At 52.9% G+C, this 21922-nt stretch overlaps 1 protein-coding gene across 1 annotated transcript; it reads right to left on the reverse strand.

Annotated features, from left to right (window-relative positions):
• Window positions 1-924: 924 nt before the first annotated feature.
• TRAM2 (translocation associated membrane protein 2) lies at window positions 925-21177 on the reverse strand. Its single transcript, XM_066180096.1, has 11 exons — window positions 21008-21177; window positions 13592-13655; window positions 11385-11494; window positions 11060-11176; window positions 9481-9539; window positions 8847-8931; window positions 8681-8751; window positions 7914-8018; window positions 7638-7796; window positions 6489-6661; window positions 925-5363 (listed from the first exon to the last, which is right to left on the reverse strand). Exons 1-11 carry the CDS (start codon window positions 21125-21127, stop codon window positions 5290-5292), a joined length of 1137 nt encoding a protein of 378 aa, XP_066036193.1. The 5' UTR covers window positions 21128-21177; the 3' UTR covers window positions 925-5289.
• Window positions 21178-21922: the final 745 nt, after the last annotated feature.

The following is a 21922-nucleotide window of genomic DNA, read 5'->3' on the forward strand; positions in this document are numbered from 1 at the left end:
CACAGGCGGTTGGCATAGCAATAGAGCTGTGACACTCGTGCTCCTCTCAGAGTCATGTTGCTCATCTCTCCGTGAAAGTAATGCATGAGCCTTCTCACCCCAAGTGACACCTGCCAGGTGTTGCCATGGTGCACACAGGAGAGGCAGCTGTCACACACACAGAGAACAAAGCTCTTTGGAACAAAATGCTGCTTTCAATCAGCTTTTGCACCGTGGATTCCCACTTCCCTCAGACAGATGAGAGTCTCCATGTGACAGCTCCCTCCTGTCTCCCCTTGTTTGGAAAGGCCACTGCTCTCCCCTTCTGGGCCCGTTTTGTGCTGCTGCTCCCCCTGACCAAGGATCTCTGGTCCACCTTGGATTTCAAGAGACCAAAAACTTACAGATGAATTTACTTGAGCTGTCGAAAGTCAGAAACTATTTTCTGCACAGGCTATGGAATCGTAACCTAACTCTCAGCCAAGTGATGTTGTGTGCCTGGGGCCAGCTGCACAAAGTACACAATATAGCTCACCAAAAATATGTGCCTAAACCACATCAGATAAATCATCTCCTACAAATACCCTTATCCTCCACTCCCTCTGATGAAAGCAGCCATGAATAATGAACTCTGGAGCAGCTGCCCGTGCTGTGGACATGGGAAATGTGGGAAGATGAATCCCAGCTGCAAGGGCTTGGGGTGACAGGATAAGGGGGAATGGCTTTAAACTGAAAGAGAGTAAATTTAGATTGAATATTGGGGAAAAAAATTCTTCCCTGTGAGGGTGGTGAGGCTCTGGCACAGGTTGCCCAGAGGTGTGGCTGTTCCATCCCTGAAAGCGTCCAAGGCCAGGTTGGACAGGGCTTGGAGCAACCTGGGATAGTGGAAAGTATCCTTGCCACATGCACAGCTCAGCAATAATAAAGCATCAGTGGAAACAGCACTGGAAGAATCTATGCCTTTTATTTATTTATTTGAGAAAAATACTTCTGCTGAGTTTATCACAAAAGTCATTGAACAACAAACAACAACAAACAAAATCCGTACAAAACCTGAAGTGACAGGAAGAATGAAACAAACGGCAAAGAACACCAGAGACTGTTAATTCCCCCCTCCCCCTCCAAAATCAGGAAATTTGCACTAAAGCATAAATATGGAAGAACAGAAGTTTTCCTCGAGTTCCTCTGTTGAAGTTGGATCAGTCAAGTTCAACATTTTCAAGGAAAAACTACACACCTCTGCCTGGCTTCTCCAACAGCCGTTCTTCCCAGAGAAACCCCACACGGCTCCAAGGAGGAGGAACATTGCTGGGCAAAAAAACCTACTAAACCACCCTTTCATGCCCCAAGAAGTTTCCTGGAAGGCTGTAAATCAAATCCCATCATCTCCATCCACTGTTGACACAGTCTGGGGTCCATCTACCAAAGGCAAGAGCCTGAGGCTGCTGTAAATCCCCAGGCACTGCAGCAAAGGCAGGGTGGCTCCAAGCTCCCAGAGTCACTTGGAGGCAAGGAAGAGACATCCCAGAGTGGCCACTCTTCCCTCCAAACTGGAAGCCTACCAAAAATACCTTTTAAAACACTGAGTTGAAGGTAAGGGGACCTACAGGGGAACTGGAACTTGGCTACTACTAACCCAAACATCATGAGTAAGAAAGAAAGAATCCTAAACAACAAGAAGACAAAACGCGACTGTAATGCCCCATAATGTGAGAGTCACTCAAAAACTGTATGTGAAATGCTACATCTGTTCTTCCTCCACCCCTTTCTCTTCCCAAGCCCATTCTCCAACTACCTAAGACAAGAAGAGAGAACTCGTGCTGGTATTTTACAGCTCTTCTAGGCTAGGACAGGAAAACACTGTACTTCACCCCAAAAACCACAGGCTAGAATTCCTGACCTCCTTAGGCTGGATAATGGATACAGACTACTAAAGCAGCCTCAAGCCCACAGGAAGGGTGTAAGGAATCTTGTCCCACTGGAAGTTTTGGATAATTTCCATCACCTTCTGCACTGTGGTGGACAAGAGCTCCTGCTCAGGGTTGGATCTTGGTGTTGGATTAAAGGTTGGACTTTGACGAGTTTGGAGGCATTTTCCAACCTCAATCACTCAACAATTCCATGATGTTTCCTGCAGATGACACAGGGCTCGGCAAGATGGGGCATGAGAAGGGCATCCACTAAAGGGAAGTGAGCTCGTGGCATTTCATAGGCAGAGCAGCCAAGGACAGACTGACCACTAAGGGCTTGCAATGAAAATGCTCCAAGAAAAAGCTCTTTGGGCTGAAAGGAAGGCTGGATCTGCTGAGAAATGACATGGACACAGGAGCAGTTACTGCGGGCTTGCAGCCCAGGGATTGTGCTTGCACTACAACACAGAGATTGGAGCAGCCCATGGCAGCCCCTCTGATCGAGAGGGGATTGCAGTGGATATCACCTCACAACAAAGGCTCAGCTCAAAAAAAAAAACAAAAAACAAACCCACAACTTGCCAGGTTTGGGTCTAACAGAAGGATGAGGATTTCTAAATATAGGGGAGGGCTCAAAAAAAAAAAAAGCCCCATCATCTATAGGTTTAAAAAACCAAAATCATAAAAAGAACACATGGAAATGCTTCAAAAACAAATGTCCCTTTTCCAGGTAGCTCTATCAAAAAGAAAACAAAAAACACGTAAATGTAGCATATGTTGTACATACGTAGTAACAAAGGAGGGTGTTCAGCTACTGGTACAGTGCACAGAGAGGCTACAACATAAGGCACTTGGGATACAAAGCATCACCAGCTACTGTAGGAAGAGAAAGGATTGTGCAAGTGGAAAAGCTGCCTGAAGCCAAGCAGGCAGGAGGAGGAATCATGCAGCAGCCGCGTTTTTGGGGGCTCTACGTGTCACCTGCCAACAGAGTCAGCAGCTCGGCTGCTGCAAGGAAAGGCCTGGCCAAGGCTCCGGGGAGGTGCCAGCCAGCAGTTGCTCCTGGAGGGCACTGGCAGTGGATGGCAGGGGATGGGAAGAGGCAGGAGAAAGGAAAAACCTCTCACACCAGATCTTTTCCATGTCCTCCGAGCATAAAGCTCTTTTTCCCCTGATCACGCTGCACTGCGGGTCCTGTCGTTGCCTCTGAGCAGAAGGTGTTTTATCCTCCCAGCACAGACTACGAGGAGCAATGGCAAAGGTACCACCAAGGGCTGTGCTCCAGTCTCCTTCTCCAGCTCCCCTGAAAATGGGGAAAGCCCTCTCCTGCCATTATCCCTCGCTTGACACTCAAATGTTGTGGGGATTGAGGAACAAGTGGAATTTGACCAACTGTCCTCATGTCCCTGCATGTTTTCTCCCTCCAGGGCCTCCTCAACAAGGAGAGGTGGGGGAAAGGAGAAAAAACACCCAGATAAACAGGAAAAAAACCCAACTCAACTCAAAGCGGGGAAGAAAATCAACTGCCACCCGTTCCTCAAAACACGACTGGCGTGAAGGACAACAGCACCAGCCTCAAGCTGGAATTGCACTTGGAGAGAGCCAGAGTTCAGCAGCCAAGGGACAAGTCAGGGGTACACCAAGGACCAGTCCTGGACTGCACATGGAGAGAACCCCAGCTCTGTGTCCCTCTCCTCACCCAGCCAAGGGGACACACCATGAGTCCCCTGCTCCTGCCGTGGCGAAGCAGAACTAAAGCTACGGCCGACTTTGCTGCACAAGAGGCACCAACAGCAAAGCCCAGCTCAGGAACCACCCCAGGGGACAGTGTGGGGACAGAGGTGCCACTACTGCTCACCTACCAAACCTAGCCTGGCGTGGCACCCCAAAAAGAAGCCCAGCAAGATGGCACTGACCCACGAAACTCCAAGCAGATGCTGCTCCCCAGCAGAGTCAGCGAGGGATCAAGCTGGTGGGATGTGGCTTTCCACAAAATCTCCTGCCAGCACGTGGAGGTGGCAGTGGGCAGAAGCAAGGGGGGAAAGTGGTCTGCAGCAACAGATGGCCTCTGAGGTAGATTTGAGACAATTCCATCTGCCAACAGCTACGTCTCGCAACCCAGGCTTTTCCTAAAATGCAAGCTGCTCCTCACAGCCCTGGCCTCCTTCCACTTCCTTCCCTGTCATCTCATTCACAGCTCAGAAGGGGATGAAGGGGCTAAGATTTTTGGAAGAAACCCTGGATTTGATAGCACCTTGGGTGGATACAAGCACTGTATCCTTTGGAAACAAAGAGTGAAGCTGGTGGCTGCCGATGGCACGGCTGGACTGGTACGGTAGGGACGAGGAAGGCTGAGGTGACAGCACGAGGGGCACAGTCCCACTGATGCAAAAACCCTTTGCAGCAACCAGTTTTTCACCTGGATGTGGTCATGAGCAACAAGAACACCAGGTCCACCAGGCACAGACAAGCTGGCAAAGGGCCTGGGCTGACAGGAGCCAAGTCAGTGCTCAGAGCCGGGTAGGCCTCAAGGATTCACGTGGAACTGAGGATGCTGCTGCCCCACAACAAAACACTGAGACCTGCAGTGCCCTGGGCCCAGCTCTTGGGGCTGGGAGACCCAGAACAACCACAGGGCAGCCAAAAGAAACCCAGCTGGGCAAGCAAAGGCTGGGAGGTGGACCTTCCATATGAAGAGGGAAGTTCTCTCCCTTCTCTGCTGCCCAGCTCTTGAAAATCCTCAAAAGCAGGGTTCAGAAAACCCCAGATAACCAGAGGTCCACCAGGAGACAAGACAGGGTTGAGCTTCCTCCATCAGACCCTGGTCTCTCTTTGCAGCATCACCATCCTGCTGAGCGCTGGCCAGATGTGCCCCATCTCACCTGAGAGCACCCCTGAGCCTCAGATCTCACAGCCCCAGCACATTCCCCCAGGAATCTGATCCCATAACACATATTTGGTGCCTTCAAGCTGTCGTGGCCCTGTCCCAGGGGCTCAGGGAAGCACCATGAAGAGAGGGGAGGAACATGCTGTAGGAGAAAAAAGGATTGTTTGGAACCATCTATGATACATTTGTAACCATTAACCAAAATAACAGAACACTAAAATAGAAAAGAATAATAATAAAAAAAATTGCACGCTGGTTTATGATCAAACAGAGGAAGGCAAAACCAAGAAGGCTGGAAAAGGTTCCTATGAGGGGGATGGGAGAACAGGAAAGGGGCCTTTTTGGTTTTATTGCAAATGGTTCATGAGAGCAAGAAAGGGAGGGAGGAGAGCGAGAGACACCTTGGGAAGATGATTCCGAGCCTTTCAAGACGCCGCTCGTGAGGAGCAGGAGGAGGGGAGGCTGCTCAGTCCTGGTATCTCACCCTCCTCCCCAGGAGACAGCCCTTGGCTTCTATGGAGACTTAAGCTTCTTGGTGCGAGGTGAGGTTCCATTCTCTGCTTTCACCACTCCGTTTTCATGGTAACCTGGGGATGGCAACAAAGGGACATAGAGCGGATGAGGGGTCTAGAGGGTAATCTGAGGGAGCTGGGGGTGTTTAACCTGGAGAAAAGGAGGCTCAGGAGGGATCTTGTTCTCACCTCCCTGACAGGGGAGGTGCAGCCAGGTGGGGCCCCGCGCCCAAGGAACAAGGGACAGGACAAGATGAAAAGGCCTCAGGCTGCCACAAGGGAGGTTCAGGTTGGACATAACAAGGAATTTCCTTACAGAAAGGGTGATTAAACATTGGAATGGGCTGCTCAGGGAGGTTTGGAGTCACCACCCCTGAAGGTGTCCAAGGAATGACTGGAAGTGGCTCTCAGTGCTGTGGTCTGCTTGACACCATGGTGATTGGTCAAAGGCTGGACTCCGTGATCTCAGAGGTCTTTTCCAACCTAAACCATTCTGTGATTCTATGGAGAAAGAAACTTTGTCCCTTGCATGAGCCAAACCCTTTATCCTCCCAGGATTGGCCCACAGACATGGATGGGGAAACCCCTATGTGTAGGAATGCATTTCCTACACCCAGCAAGTGTTTTCCATATAGGGGAAAGTTTAAGACTCATCCCTTAAGGGAAAGAACCCAGAAACTTCGATACTCTCCTGGCAGTGATTGGCTCAGCACCAGCACAAAAGCATGGATTGGGCTCTGAGAGTGTAACTCAAAGCCTGTTGTTAATTTCATTGGCAGCAGGCCAGGTTGTCCCTCCTAAAACATGCAGTATTTAGGAAGGAGCACAAAAGAAAAGAGAGGCTTTTTGGAGTGTTTTTAGCAAGGTGTCAGAGGTTTTCTTGGACACCTGTGCACAGCTTTCCTTTTGTTTTCTGCAACGTTTGTTATTTTGTTATTTTTCTCTATTAAACCTTTTACTTTAAAGAACACCTCGGAAGAGCAGTCTGGCTCAAATTAATTTTAGCCACTTCTCTGCCAAGGTTGGACCCTCAGAGACTGATACATTTACACGTGGTTCATTACACTCTGACCACGTGCTAACCTGTATCACCCATGATATCAGGACGCTGCTGGGGACACCCTGCACGGGCAGCAGCCTGCTGGGGGATGCTGAACCCCAGGACTGACACCTCCACAGTGCCACGCTCCCAGCACTCACCAGAGTCCCTCTTGAGCAGCTTGGTTTGCTGCTTAGTGCCGGCGGCAGTGGCGGCGGCTCGCTTCCGACTGCTCTGCTCATTCCAGTACTCCCTCCAGCGCCGCAGCTGGAAGTGGATGAAGCGCCACATCACCGAGGCCTGGAAGAGGCACACCAACAGCAGCACACTCATTCTGCCAGGGGCGGAGAAGAGGCAGGCTGAGAACACAGCAGCGAGGCCACCCCCAGCCCGGCCTTGCCCCCCCAACACCGGGGCTGGTGGCCGAGGTCCCCTCATGTGGCAAATGCCATCCCTCCAGCCACCACCTCTGCTTTCTGCCACCCGAGTCCAGAGCAGCTACATTCCTTTCCCTCCACACCATAAAGCCCTCAGGCTCTGATTCATTGATTCTTTCAGCTTTAGGGCAGGAATGGATGAACAGGATCATCTCAACCAGCACTGCCCAAAACACAACATGGCACAGTCAAGGGACGATGCCCTAGGATGATCTAAAAGGTGGAAGGGAGGTAAGAAAGACCCTCAGATCCTCAGGTGTGCCAGCAGTCCTTGGCTTCAAAAAGCTTGGGAATGACCATGCCTAGCGAATTCTGAACTGAACTCACAGCTGCTGCAAGGGTGAGAAAGGCTCCCAGAATTGACAAGACTGCAAGGCATGAGGAGCCCATCCCACCCTCTGCTTCCCACATCAACAGGCAGCAAAACACGGCCAAGCAGAAGGGAAAATGCTTTTTTCTTGACCATATCCATGTAAATGCACTTATAGGTACAACAGGGAAAGCTTGCAAGCATTTCTCCAAAATAGGCTTGTGCTTTATAAATTCACTTGATTAACACTTCCTGACTTTTCCCCTCCATTTTGGCTCTGTATAGCCTTTAAACCCCTCCTTGCTTCCTTCACACTCCCTTCAGCTCACTAAGACCTTCCCTAAATGGAATCAGGATCAGATCCCCACTGTCTGGATCCCATTTGGATGGAGCTTGGAGCAACCTGGTCTAGTGATGGTATCCATGACCACAGCAGGGGTTGGAACGAGATGATCTTTAAGGTCCCTTCCAACCCAAACCATTCTGGGATTCCACGATTTCCAAACTCAGCAAAACCCACGCTGGGATAACACAGCCAAGGAAGACACAGGAGACATTCCTACCTGAAGAGAATATTGTTGAAGAGGAAGCTGAAGAAATTCCCTCTCTCGGGGTCCAGGGCCTGGCTCTCCACGCGCGGCAGCCCGAAGCCGATGACCAGGATGTACAAGGTGAGGGTGAAGAGCTTGGTGACCACGAACACGACGGCCCAGACGTTAAACCTGCAGGAGGGCAAGCAGAGGTGTGGGCAGGAGCAGCCCCAGTGCTGACCCAGGAGGTGAGAGCAAGATCCTGGGCTCCAAAGGAGGATGGGAGCCCCAGGCAGGTTTCCTGCTTACAGCTTTTCGTTGTTCTCGTCCGTGAAGTAAACCAGCCGTGCCATGTGGAAGAAGAACTCAGCCAAGTACTGCAACAGCAAGAGGATCAGCCCCAAGCGGGTTAAGCTGGCAGGGAAGAGGAAGAAAAAAGCATCACTGGGCTGGTCAGCCTTTATTCTTCAACCTTCATCACCAGCTACAGCCTCGGGCCTCCTGTCCATGAGCTGCAGCGCCAGCCCAAAGCCAGACCTCTGTGCAGCAGTGGGGGCAGGACTGCAATAGGGGAAATCCCTGTCTACAAACCATCAACACAGTCCAAAACACTAGCAGAGCTGGGATGTATCCAACACAAAACCCTATGGCTGGCAAAGCTGTTTTGCTTTTTATCAGAGAATGGTTTGGATGGGAAGGGACCTTAAAGATCATCTCATTCCAACCCCCTGTCCTGGACATCTTCCACTGTCCCAGGCTGCTCCAATGCCCATCCAACCTGGCCTCCAACACTTCCAGGGACGGGAAGCCCTCTGGACAACCTGTGCCAAGTGCCTTACCACCCTCACAGTCAAGAACTTCCCAATATCCAAATCTCTCCCCTTTTAGTTTAAAATCATCCCCCCTGCCCTATATACCTGGCTAGGTAAAAAGTCACTCTCCACTGAAACAATCTCATTTATTCCTTCGAAGCCCCTCTCCCCACTGAGGATTCCCAGGTGACTCCCAGGGCAAAAGAAGCTGCCCAGCCCTATCCCTGGTGTTGTGGGGGATGCTGCGGCAGGTGAGTGACTCACTTGAGCAGGTAGGCGCCGGCGATGTGCAGCAGGTAGAGCGAAATGCAGCGCAGCTGCCGGGGGATCTCCTCCTGGCAGGGGCAGAAAAGCCAAATCAACCTCTCAGCCCTCTCTACCCACCCTTTCCTAGAGCCTCCTCTCCCAAAAACCTCCACCTGGCTCTCACCTTGCGGACTTTTTGGAAGTAGAGCTCGGGCAGAGCGTGCAGCCAGTACGCCAGCTGGCACAGGTAGAAAAACTTCACCTGGTACCTGAAATGCAGGGAGGAGCCACGTGAGCCAGCCCAGGCCATGGCAGGACCCCAAGAACCCACGTGCCAGGGCAGCACTGGGCAATCCCTCCACTGTTTTGGAGCCATGGGATTTAGGAGAAATCATTTCAGGGCTGAAATAATTTGTTAAGCCGAGAGAGCCTGACATTGAGTTTATTCAGATGTTTGTGCTGTGGCCTCTGTGCTCTCAGCAAACCTCACTTTTGTAAAAAACCAAGAAGGAAGGGTCATCCCCCCGTAAATTTCTGCTGTGAAAAATTAACAGCAAAGAGACTTTCCCAAGGTGATGCAGGAAACAGGCAGGATAAGTAACCAAGCCCACAGAGGTTTCCTCATGAAACCCTCTGGAACACCCTCCCCAGGCTCACAAATGAGATATTCCCATTCCCCATGGTTTCAATGCAGCATCCTTGCTTCAGGCTGCATGCAGAGGGTGCTGTGCTGCCAGCACCCCACTCCCAGCAGGCAAAACCATGGGGAGGAAGGAAGTGGCCAGCCCCAGAACAAAATGCCCTCAACAAGTGCTTACGGCAGATAAACATGCGGGTAGTTTTCCCACAGACTCCGGGGGTTTGAAATGTATCCTTCCTGAAAAAGAGAAGAGAGGCAAGACTTCAGCAAAACAAAACAGGTTATGAGAGGCTGGGCTGATGGTACAGTGAAATGAGGAACTGGGGATGACACCCGAGTCTCATCACAGCCTGCAGGAAAAAACACGTTCCCTGTGAGGGCCAAGGCTGAGATCCGCATCTGTGGGTCTCTAGCACACCTCTAAAATTTCACCAGGCCCCTTGTTTGGGGGCTGAAGGCTCAGCCTTCAGTTCAGAAGAGGATATTTTGGGGTTTGGAATGCTCTGGAGGTGTAGGGGTGAGATTCCTGCAGCATGGCTCAGGCAGCTGTGTGCATGATCCACAGGCTTTTTTCCCACTGGCATTTCCAACCCCAGCAGCACTTAAGTAACAAGAAGTGCTTCTGAAGAGAAAGAGGAACAGAAAACACCAACAAAAATAACTGGATATGAATTGCAAAATTTCTTTTTTCACCTCTTAACTTACAGGATGGGACCCCCTTCTCTCTCCTGCCACATAGATGCTGCCCTGGGCTTTGCAAGGAGATGCTGGCATGGGAAATTTGTCCTGCCCTTTTTTCAGCTGAGGAAGGCCAGGGAAGCACAAGGGTGACTTGCTCTGCACATGCTGGGTGTTTGGGGAGCACATCACAGCAGTGTGGGCTGTACAGGAGGCTCCAGCCCCACAGCTGCTGAGGGATGGGTCTGGCACCAGGCAAGGGGAGCCCAAAACCAGCAGCTTCAACTGTTTTGTCAAAGTTTCCTTCCTCAGAGCCCTATGAGGCAGAAGCAGTGGAGCAGATCTCTAGAAATGCTGGCCTTGAAGGGAAAAGTAGTTCTCTGAGGTGGAGTGGCAGGAAGCCCTGAGCAGTGGGGAGGGGATCTGTCCCCAAGGATCCATTCCCAGAGCCACTGGAGACCACAGCTGGACCCCAATGGCTGCTGGTAGCAAAGCATCATCACTTCACACTGCCAGAACAGTCAGATCCTTCCCATACCTCCTGTTCTTCCCTCCCCCTTGCTTCCCAAAATGACAGCTTTCCCTCTGAATTCTTTGGGTTGACACATCCCCAAGGAACACGTGGTTTCCCTGTTTTCAAAGATTCCCTCACCATCAGCGTGCCAAGGAAGGAACCACAAAGAAAGACCCCAAAATTCTGCCCATTAGCCCCACAACCCTGCAAAAGGCAGCCAAAAACCTCAAGGCACTGAACATCCATAATAAAGAAAATAAGCTGAGAAAGGCATCAGGTCCTGGAGCAGAGGATGGAGACGATGGGGCCAGGCAGGATTTTTGAGGCCCAGCTCCAAAAACATTCCACAGCCCATTCACCTGTGCCTTGTACAATACAGGAGAAGGATCTCCCAGAACTGCCCTCACGCAGTGGCTGGAAAGATCCACTGCAGCTGAAAACCAAACTGACTGAAATGTGCCTGTTTTGGCCCAGAGGGTGGCTGGGGACTCTGCTGCCAGTGAGATTTTGTGCTCCAGAGCCCACAGTTCCCCCCGGAAACCCAAATGCCAGCCCCGTGCCTTACCGTCACCACGACGTACAAGCACCAGATGACAGAGGTGAGGTGGAAGGCAACCAGCTGCCCTGACTCATTGAACTTGCTGTGTTTGACCTTGGAGAGATGCAGACGCCTGTTGATTTTCTGGGAAGGAGCAGAGGGAGAGACGAACAAGAAGAAAATGTGAACCACCATCAACTCTCTCCTCCTCCTCATCCAGAGGAGCCCCCAGAGATGAAGGCTCACTCGTCATCCCCTCAGTCCCCCAGACCACCCCCAGAACAGCATTTAACCACAGCCCCCCGTGGGATTTGAGGTATTTCGAGGACACAGGACAGGGAATGGCGCTCACGTCCAGGACATATTCCTGCACCACCGCGTGCAGGACGATGGCGATGAAGATGTAGAAGAGGATGGTGACCAGATCCTTCAGCCCATAGTGATACTGGACCAGCTCCCCATCTGCAAAGAGACCAAAGCGTGGGTCAGACCCCCACGGCCCAAAGGATTTCCAGGTAAGGGCTTGGATGGGGACACCAGAGAGAGGTCATGACTATGTCAGTGGTAGGGAAAAAGGGCTCCCTCCAGGTTAGCTCATGGCAGAGGTGGCTGGTTTCCCCTCTAATAAGTACACACCTCAAGGGAGGGGACACTGGGGACACCTTGCCTGTGGAGATGGGAATTTATCATCTGGAGGGATGAAGACATGGAAGGCTGATGCAGGTGACAAGATTAGGGATGCCCCACTAGGAATATCAGGGTTTGGGATAGGATTTCCAAGCCCTCAGTTTAACACTTCCTTATGATCTCCCACTCCTCCCTGAAAATTGGTGGAGCAGGATTCAGCTGCCTAAATGCAGATGCCTTCTGTTATTCAGAGATCTGAGGCAGCAGTACAAGGCTGGTGGATGAGAAATGGGATACATGGGAGGCTGTGCTCTTCTGGAGCAACAGAGACCCAACAGCACCCAAAATACCCCAGACATCTGCATTTAGGTGACTATTTGCAGCCCTGAAGCTTATGGGAAGAGGCAGAGTTGGGAAGGCTGCAAGAAGTATTGTCACACGAAGCTCAGCCCACTCCTGGCTGCTGCTTTTCCTCACCCTGATCCAGTCTGTCCCCTCCTGATACCAATGCTGGGAAGAGACTGCTCTGTCATCAGCCCTGCTTACTCTAAACGAAGTTTCATTCCAGGTTTCTAACATTTGAATGGGATTTATGAGCACACCTGGCACAAGGATAAGAAAACACCCTGTCCTTAGGAGCCCCCGGTGCTGTGCAGACCCAGAGGTAAAAATGGTGCCTGTATCCCAGAGCAAGGTAAATGACAGAATTCCAAGGCCAAAGAAAATAATATCATCTACTTGTGTTCTGCCTCCTCTCTCCAGGGCACCGCAGGAGCTGTGGGGGATGTGGGAAAGCCTTGGAAAAATTTAGATTTAGAAGAAGCTGCTACACCAAGATCTCTGTCCCCACTAGCTCATGCCCTGTATTGATACCCCAATCCCTGGTCCTGGGGAGGTGTTCCTGTGCCCCCTGGGACTTCTTGTATCAGGAACAAACAAATCCCTTAAAAACCAGCAGCGGAAGTTTTCTGGACTGCGCCACAGGGGAGAAGGGCCCACAATTTAATGTGGAAGCTGGATGATTCCTTCAGCCATAACCAAAGCCTTTAAGGGCAGAGCTTTTTATCTTCCGCATGTCTGCCTCATTGTAGCTCCACTAATCCCAACACTCTGCTCTTTCTTTGGATGATTACTCAAACACTCCCAATTAACTGCAGTTTTCTGCCACCAGGCCAGGCTTTGTGCCTCGGGCATTTGGCTCATCCCGAGCCCAGGCCTTTACCCAAACCACCTCCTGCTGTCTCCACGCCAGTGCCCAGATCCCTGCCAGACCCAGAGGGGCTCTGAGCCAGGAAGGCAGCAACCAGCAGCCAAAACAGGAACAGGGGCTGAGCCTCCTGGCTGGGAGCTGGGACGCTTCCTCTGGTCCGTTTGGTTCCGAGCTGCACCAGCTCAGAGCCTCCTGGAATTTATTCCCTGTGAATCTGCCTGGAGCAGGGATGCTGTGCACCACGTGCACCTCCACACCCTCCTCTCCAGGTGCAATCCCCAAAAAACAGCAGGACAGGGATGACATGCACAGCCCAGGGTGCTTGGCAAAGATGTAAATCCCTCCTGCACCTCAGGGGCGACAAGAAGATGCTCCAAGCAGGCAATCACACAGTTGGATCCTGCCTGACCAGGCTTGGAGCAACATCCCCACCCTGCAGGGATCCAAGAGTGGCTTGGCCATGGCAGAAAGAGAGAGGAAGTCTCCAAACTCCCAACCCTGGCAGCATAAAGGCTGGCAGACATGACCAGAGTGCTCTGAGCCACTCAAACTTTGCTTCTTCCCAAAATATCTTTAACATCTCTGCCAAACTGCATTTACTGCCAGACAAGACCCCGAGCAGCTGATCAGTAGAGGGTGAGCCCAAGCCAGCTGAAGTGAGGATTTGGGGCAGACCAGACTCAATCATCCCTTAGGGTTTGTGGAGCAGAGGCTTCTCTCACCTGCTGTAGGCACACTAACATTATACTGAGGTAAGATGAAGAGGAAGGCAGTCTTGGCTGTGACCTGTCAAAGACACAGAGGCGAGAAGAAGCAAATCAGTTGTTAAATCCATTTCTTTGGACTAGTTTTTTCCTATTACAATGGGAAAGGCAAATCACCCAGGGAGATGTGCCAGCATCAGCTTCACTTGCAGAAACACTGAACCTTGCACTGGTCACCCACAAGATCTCAGACAAACGTCCAGAAAGGGAAAAAATGCCTGAGATGAGGCATCAGGACATCCAAAATCCAGGACTGTGCTGCTCACTCTTCATTTATTGAATCATTGAATCAAATCATGGAATATCCTGAGTTGGAAGGGACCAAAAAGATCATTGAAATCCCACTCCTGTCCCTGCACAGGACACCCCAAAAATCCCATCCTGTGCCTGAGAGCATTGTCAAAACCCTTCTTGAGCTCTGGCAGCCTTGGGGCTGTGATCATTCCCTGGGGAGCCTGTTCAGTGCCCAACCACCCTCTGGGGAAAGAACCTTTTCCCAATATTCTACCTAAACCTTCCCTGACACAGCTCCAGCCCTTCCCTCAGGTCCTGTCACTGACCACCAGAGGTGGCCATTGACTAAATTGCCTGTAATTCAAAGAAATTATCTTCCCCAGCAGCAAAGCAGGAGGCTCTGTGGGGATGGGGCAGAGCATCCACCTCACAGGACACCCCAAAACTGCACCTCTGAGACCAAAGCACCCCCAAGCTGGGGCCACAGCAAAATTCAGTGCACAGACATCTGACACCAAACATGCCTTCATCCCATCCAACCCCACACTGGCAGCAGGTCAGCAGATTTTCTCTTCCCAGTGGCTCCCAGCCAACCCTCCAACGCTTCACAAGCACCCACCCTCAAACACAACCATTCCCAAAAAATCCTGTGCCGTCAAACACCGATAGAGATGAGCTGCATTTCACACAGACATGGCTGCCCACTGCTTCAGAGCTCCAGGCTATTAAAATCCCAGCTGGAAATTGCTCCACAGCTTGTGGGGGAGACAGGGGTACTTTGCCAAGTGCTCCCATCCTGCCACCATCAGCATTGAGCAACCGGTGCAGGCAGCCCCAGCTCGGGGACAGCAAACTCCATGGAGTGTTTCTGTGATGTTTGGGGATTTTGTTGTTTTTTCCACTTAAAAAAAAAGAAAGGAAATCCCACATGTTGTGCTCTGTTTGTGGAGGAGTAGATGCAGGAGACAGAGACCATGGGCAGAGTTTGGGGTGGGAATGGAAAAAGTGCATCGCCTGGCCTCAAGCTGGCTGAGGGAGACACTTTTGGCTCCTGCAGACCTTGCTGGCTGGGAAAGCCAAGTTGCCTCATCTCAGAGCTGCACAGCACATCCAGGACCTGGAGTTTACATCCAAACCTTGCCACAGGCTGGCACAGGGCACAAGACAAAGGCATGGAGCCTGAGGTGGCTTTGGTGCTGCAGGGATGGGTGGCTGTGCCATGGATGTGCTAACGGCAGCAGGCACAGATGGAATTACGGCTCCCCGGGAACCTGGCTGACATCCATTGCTGTGAACAGCTGGGAACAAGACTGCATCTCCAGGTGAAGCCTCCTCACCTGTCGGAAGAACACAGGCCAGATTTGTGAGCCCAGGAAAAAGACCCCAGAGTATCTCCAGGGTGGGAAGCAATGCCCAGACAGAGCTCAGCCCCAGCACAGGTCCCAAGGATTCTCCTTCTTTGCCGGAGCACCTGGTAGGATGGTTCCTCCATCCATTCCATCATCAAGCAATGCTTTGTCCCATCTCCACACCTGCCACAACTTCCTGTGGGCTGGAGAACCACCAGCAGCTTTGGGGCCATGCCAGCACCCCTCCACCTTTCCTTACAGAGGGGTAGCAGGTTGTTTCCTGAAGTCTCAGTGAAATATTTTAACAACCAAAAGACAAACGTAACCTCCTAGAGGCAGGCAACTGCAAGGCAAAAACCAGCTTTCCTTGGCTTGGGAAACAGGGATGAGCACCAGAGATGGCAAAACTCTTCAGAGCTTGCCTTGAGCATTTCACAGGCAGCCAGGGAAAGCAGAAGTTTGGAGTGGGAAGAGGAATGTGAGGATTATTCAGAGGCACAAGACTTGCTGGCTGCTTGCTCTGAAACAAGATGCTGCTATGGGAAAGGAAGTGCTGGGAACGCTTCTGCCCTGAAGTGCAGCAAGTAGAGCCAGAGCTGCCACTAAACTGCTACTGGCAGGGGCAGAATTAATGGTATCAGAGAATAATTTAGGCCGGAAAAGCCCTCTAAGACAATGGAATCCAACTGTTCCCCCAGCAGTGCCAAGCCCACCACAAAACCATGTCCACAGGTGCCACATCTACACAAGTTTTGAACAATTCCAGGGATGGTGACTCCATGACTTCCAGTCTGTTCCAATCCCTGACCGCCTTTTCAGCAAAGAAATTTTTCCTCATATCCAACCTAATCCTTCTTGGCACAACATTTTAGAGGATGGGAGAGGGATTTGTCTCCATGGGACACACACAGCAAGGGTCATGTAGCAAATGCTGTATATTTATTTCTCATCCACTCCCTGACCTGCATTAAGGGCACCTCTATGCAGAGGGAGATGTTCCTCATCCTGCCTTACATGAGGGATGTGGCACTTGGGGACATGGCTCAATGGTGGCCTTGGCAGTGCTGGGGGAATGGTTGGACTCGATGACCTTAGAGGGCTTTCCCCACATTAATGATTTTATGATTCTGTGTGCCTCAGCCAGGTAAATTTGGGAGGCAGTTGTCCTGGGAGCTCTCAACAGCCATGAAGAAGGAACCACACCCTCAGCAGTGAGCGGCTTTCTGCTGGTTAAAGCCACTAACTCAAGGACCAAAGTGCAGATGGATTGTGAAGAGGCAAAACTCAACATGTCCACCAAGACCAGAGTTTCCTGAGATGCCTGGATCAGCCAGGGATCAGGGATCATCAATAAGGATGAGGCTGTTTCTCATGGCCAGAAATCAAATTAGCACATCCACCTTGCAGCCCTGGGTGGCAGAGCAGTAAGTAAAGCCAAGCAATCCCAGCACTACCACACATTTACTGTCTACCACCTGGCATTTACTCCCTGATTAATGTGGTGATTGGAAAAATCCACACCCCCCCTAGCCTGGAGATTGCTGCCTAATACAGAGCAGCAAAGCTTTCTCCAACCTTTTTTAGAGTCCCAGAATGGTTTGGGTTGGAAGGGACCTTAAAGATCATGTTCAACCCCCTGCCATGGGAAGGGAGACCTTTCACAGACCAGGGGTGCTCAGAGCCCCATCCAGCAATTTACAGGATGCTGTTTTTACCCCTGCCATGAAATGCTCCACGCCAAAATCCCAACTCCACTTGTGCAGATGTGCAAGTGGCTTTTTAAAAGGTGTCTAAGCACACTCATCCAGGCAGTTTAGCACCTCTCCCAGAAAGTATCCACTGAAACTCTCGAATTTTCAGGAATGAGGGATAATTTTTGAGCATCCTTCTCCAGGACACTCTGTGAACTCCTGGAACAGCTTGCCCAGAGAGGTTGTGGACTGCCCACCCCTGGAAGTGTTCAAGGCCAGGCTGGACAGGGCTCTGAGCAATCTGGTCTAGTGAAAGTTGTCCCTGCCCATGGCAGAGGGTTGGAATGAAATGAGTTTTAAGGTCCCTCCCAACTCAAACAACTCCAGGATTCTATGAAACACATTTACCTTCTCCAAAGCCTCATCCCAGTGGGATTTGTCTTCACCCCATGCCATCATCCCCATGGTCCTGCTTGAGTTAAAGCCACTCTGGAGGAAGGAAGCAGCTCCAAACCTCTGGCGGGGGAGGCTGGGGGAGTTTTCTGCAGTCGGAGCCGGGAAAATATTTCCAGGGCTTGAAAAACAAACTAATTACGGACAAAATGCTGTCCAAAGGCTTTTCTCACAGCTTTGGGTTTCTTTTCCTCCCCCTAGCCAGAGTTTTTTGAAAGACAAACTCGCTGATCCACAGTATGGATTGACACAGGCCCTATATGTAAACTAAAGCCCAAACTTTGGACCAAAGCCTTTCCAAGTAAACATCTGGCTTTGACAAAAAGCCCTTCCCAAGGGCGGTGCAGCCCCTCTGCTCCCACAGACAAACTCATCCCCCAGCACGACACGATTTCCACTGCCTCAGCATCCCTCTCCTGTTTATTCCCTTTTTAAAAGTAAACCTAAATGCTGCAATTATTTTTTTTTTTATCTTTTTTCCACTCTTCCCCAGCTATTCAACCCGTCTGCTGCATGCCTCAGTTCCCACATCTGGCAAAGACCAGGGGAGGCAGGAACACATTTTGTTTTCCCTCATTAACAATGGGAAGGCCTTAATTTTTAGAGTACTATGGAGGGGACCGGGAAGGGGAAAGTATATTTAGCAGGAAGCCTGGAAATAGCAGCTCCTTCGTCAGCAGCCTTCTTCTGACAGTGTCACAACCCTGAGTTTGGGAGCCCGTGACTCACATCCCACCATCTGCACAGGGGGAAAGCCCAGCAAGGGCATGGAACCACTTCTAAAACAATGGTTTACAACTTTATTTCGTCACCCCAGGCATAAGACTGAGCCTCAGTTTTCCCACCTTAAGAGATTACAACAGCAGCCCCCATATAATACAGAAACTTCTCCAAAATCAACAAAGTTTCACCCAAACCTGACCCGACACCTCTCACAGGAGCCACCCCTGGTGGGACACAGGTTAAACCCAGCCTTCATTTTTCTGCAAAGCAGGGTGGAAAAAGATATGCAAAGTAATTTCTGCATGATGATGGGAAGCACCTGTTTCACATTTCTATACACAGTCACTCGAAATAGTTTTTCACCCAAAAAAAGGGGGGTGGAGGGGTTATTTCTGGGCTCCAGCAGCCATGCTCATGTGGCAAAATCCCTCTCTGGCACCAGGCAGCTGCACAACCAGGTGTGTTTTCACACCCTGAAGGCTTAGGGCTGGGTGGGAAGGAAAAACCCTTCATAGTGCCCAGCTCAGGACAGCTCTTTTTGGGGAAACTCCCTCCAAGCCTGGGGCTTCCCTCCCTGAGCAACACTTTTGATGCTGAAAAACACACTCAACCCTGGAATAATCAAATCCAACACACCTGCAACACCCAGGAGCAGCCTCGTGCCACCAAATTTCATTGTGACTAGTACCTGCTCCCTGCCACAGAGGAATTAGCAGCTTGGTGAGTCCATGTGGATGGGGAAAGGTTGTGCACCCAAAAAAAGATGCTCAAGGTGTAGCTTATGCAGTGCTTGGGCAGTGGGAGACCCGTGGCAGCCCCTCAGCATCACCCCGGGCAGGGTGCTGGACCAAGGGAGCAGTCAGCTCCTGAGGGATGCCTGGGAAAAGGTTAAAAATCTTATTTGTGTCTTCCCAAAAAAACCTTCCCTGCAGGAAACGGCCTATTGTGAGCAGGATTCGGCCTTTTCCGCTGAGCCTGAGCTGGGCTGTGGCCACTGACACTGGGGAAGGTGGAAGCCCAGCTGCAGGGTGGGAAGCAGGGATGAGAGGAGAAGGAGGGGAAGGGACAGTGACAGGATCTCCTCAAGGCAGCAAGGGATCAGAGCTGCCACCAAAACTCACCACAGAGGTGGCACAAACAAACACAGATGGTTTGAAGGGCTGGGCAAGAGCAGAGGCCGATTCCTCCTCCAGGGGAAAAGAAAGCAGAAGGAATAAATGTAATAATAAAAATAAGGTAAAATACCCACAAGGACCAAGAGCCATCCCAAACCCCATGCCAAGGGGAAGGGATGCAGGGATGATGCTGTTGGGCACAGGGAGCACTGGAAGCCACCCTGGCATGGCAAGCATTGTATCCCTGAGGTCTGCTAGGAGAGGAGCAAACTGCTGCCTTCAGCATCTGAAGGAGACTTAATTAGAAGACATTTAAAAAGAAGCAGAAACACCACAAACCCCTCCCTGCTGCCACCTCCAGTGGGGAGGGGGGGTTCATCATTTTTCAAAACTGCCTTCGCAGCACCGTATCAACCAAAAGCACCACAGCAGCAAGCCCAGGTACGACCTCTCCAGGATGGGGCTCCCAATATGCAACAAAAGCATCTGCAGGGAGAAACGCTGAGACAGAGATGCATCCTCAGTGGCATTTTCTTTTTAAAGCGCAAGTACGAAACTTGCAGCCCAACTTTGCAGCATTTGCATGCGGTTTTGGAATACAGCTGGCCCTCCTGGGTCGGTTTTGAAACCCTTAAATAAATACATATACATGCACAAGGACACTGAAAGGGGTTCGAGCGCTGTAAGAGACTCGTTCATTCAATGAGTTCGCAGTAAAAAAAAAAAAAAAAGAGGGGGATAGAAAACCAGGGGGTTCCAGCGGGGAGGAATTAAGGAAATGGATTTCCTCCTCCTGCGATTTGCTACAGAAGGAGCCTTTCCTCCCTCGCCAGGCCCCCCGGCCACCCCTTTCCCATCCGGATTCGCTTTGAAACGTGGCACTGCCGAAGGGGAGGGTTCAGCGGCGGAGGCGGGGGGGTCCCGGCCGGCGGTGCCGCTGACCACGGCCCGGTGCCTCGGCGTGGGATGCCCGGAGCCACGCCAAGCCGCAGGAAAAGGGGGGAAAGCAGGCGGAGAGGGGAAGGGAGCCGGAGCAGAGGGGAGAGAGCGGCGTTCCCGGCATGGCCGTGGTGGGACAGCGGCCTGTGGGGGTCTGCGGCCCCCCCGGCAGGGTGAAGGTATCCCGTGGATGCCTTCCCAGGGCCCGCAGCACAGCGGGATGGCCCCGGAAAGGCCGGGGAGCCGCCGGCTCTGCCCCAGGCCCTGGAGCCCCCCGGTGCTCGTCCCACGGCGCGGGGTCAGCGGGCTGCGGAGAAAACACCTGGAAGAGGGCTGTTCTTAAAGAAAAAAAGGCGAAAAAAAAGGCAAAAAAAAAAAAAAATCTTCCCATTTCCAAGAGCTGGGAATATCAGACAAGGCTTGGTTTCTCGCTGCGTGGGGCTGACGTGCCCCTCAGTGCTCGGGACAGCCCGGCAGCTGCGGTGGGTTTGGGGCAGGCTCGGACACCCCCTGTGCTCCCCCTCCCCAGCCAGGGACCCCCGGCAGAGCTGGAGCGGGGGCAGAAGGATGTGCCACCCCTAAAGGCAGCACCAGGCTGGGTCGCCGTGGGAATGTGGGGAACCTCTCCGGTGGTGGGTGAGACACGGGCAATGAATGGGGCGGCACCCTGACCCCAAGCCCGAGGGGTCCCGCACCCCACAGCCCCCTCCCCGTGCAGGATGGGGGCACCTGGGACGGGTGGGGACAGCCCCGAGCTGGGACAGCCCCAGGGGGGATATCCCGTGCAGAGCAAGGGGGGTCACCTCGCACCCGGGGTGGGGACACACGGACAGCCGGTCCCGGCGGGGGGCGATGGCGGGGGGGTCTCACCTCGAACATGAGGGCGATGAGGACGCTGAGCACCAGGCAGAAGCCGATGTCGGCGTGGTTGTGGATGAGGAACTCCTGGCTGAAGAGCGGGTGGCTCTTGGCCCGCCGGCGGAAGGCCATGGCCGGGGCCGAGCCGAGCCCAAACTTCCCCGGGCCCCGCGGAACTTCGCGGAGCGCCGCGATGGCCCCGCGCAGGCGCCGCCGCCTGAGCCCTCCCCGCGCCCGCCCGGCTCCGCTCGGCCCCGGCAGCGACCCCGCCCCGGCCCGCACCGGGACCGGCACCGCCCCGACCCGCACCGAGACCGGCACCGGCACCGCCCCGGCACCGCTCCGACCCGCACCGGGACGGGGACCGGCACCGCCCCGACCCGCACCGAGACCGGCACCGGCACCGCTCCGACCCGCACCGGGACGGGGACCGGCACCGCCCCGACCCCCACCGAGACCGGCACCGGCACCACCCCGGCACCGCTCCGACCCGCACCGGGACGGGGACCGGCACCGCCCCGACCCGCACCGGGACGGGGACCAGCACCGACCCCGCCCTGACACTGGCACGGGCACCGCTCCGACCCGCACCGGGACCGGCACCGACCCCGCCCCGCTGTCATGGGCACCGCTCCGACCCGCACCGGGACCGGGTCCAGCATCGGCACCGACCCGCATCGGGACCGGCACCGGTCCCGCCCACACAGGGACCCGGCCACGGAGCCGGTCCCGCACCCAAACCGGGACCCAGCACCCGATCCCCACCCTGAGCCGGACCGGACCTGGGCACGGACATGGACCTGGACCCAGCGCCAGTACTAGCACCGGACCTCACCCCAGCCCTGGACACGGACCCGGCACCAGCACAGCCTCAGCACCTGGTCCAAGAGCCAGAACCTGGACCCAGCACTCGATGGAAAGCTCGGA

This window comes from Chamaea fasciata, unplaced genomic scaffold (assembly GCF_029207755.1).
Source record: "Chamaea fasciata isolate MVZ Bird 193981 ecotype frontalis unplaced genomic scaffold, bChaFas1.0.hap1 SCAF_3, whole genome shotgun sequence".
NCBI classification, from domain to species: Eukaryota; Metazoa; Chordata; class Aves; order Passeriformes; family Sylviidae; genus Chamaea; species Chamaea fasciata.

Excerpts from the sequence above, each read along its gene's own strand:
- TRAM2 (XM_066180096.1), bottom strand. The coding sequence starts at position 21,127 with ATGGCCTTCCGCCGGCGGGCCAAGAGCCACCCGCTCTTCAGCCAGGAG. Across the intron at positions 11,177-11,384 it reads TGCAGGAATATGTCCTGGAC|AAAATCAACAGGCGTCTGCA; the intron begins GTGAGCGCCATT and ends GCTCCTTCCCAG. Across the intron at positions 8,752-8,846 it reads ACTTCCAAAAAGTCCGCAAG|GAGGAGATCCCCCGGCAGCT; the intron begins GTGAGAGCCAGG and ends TGCCCCTGCCAG.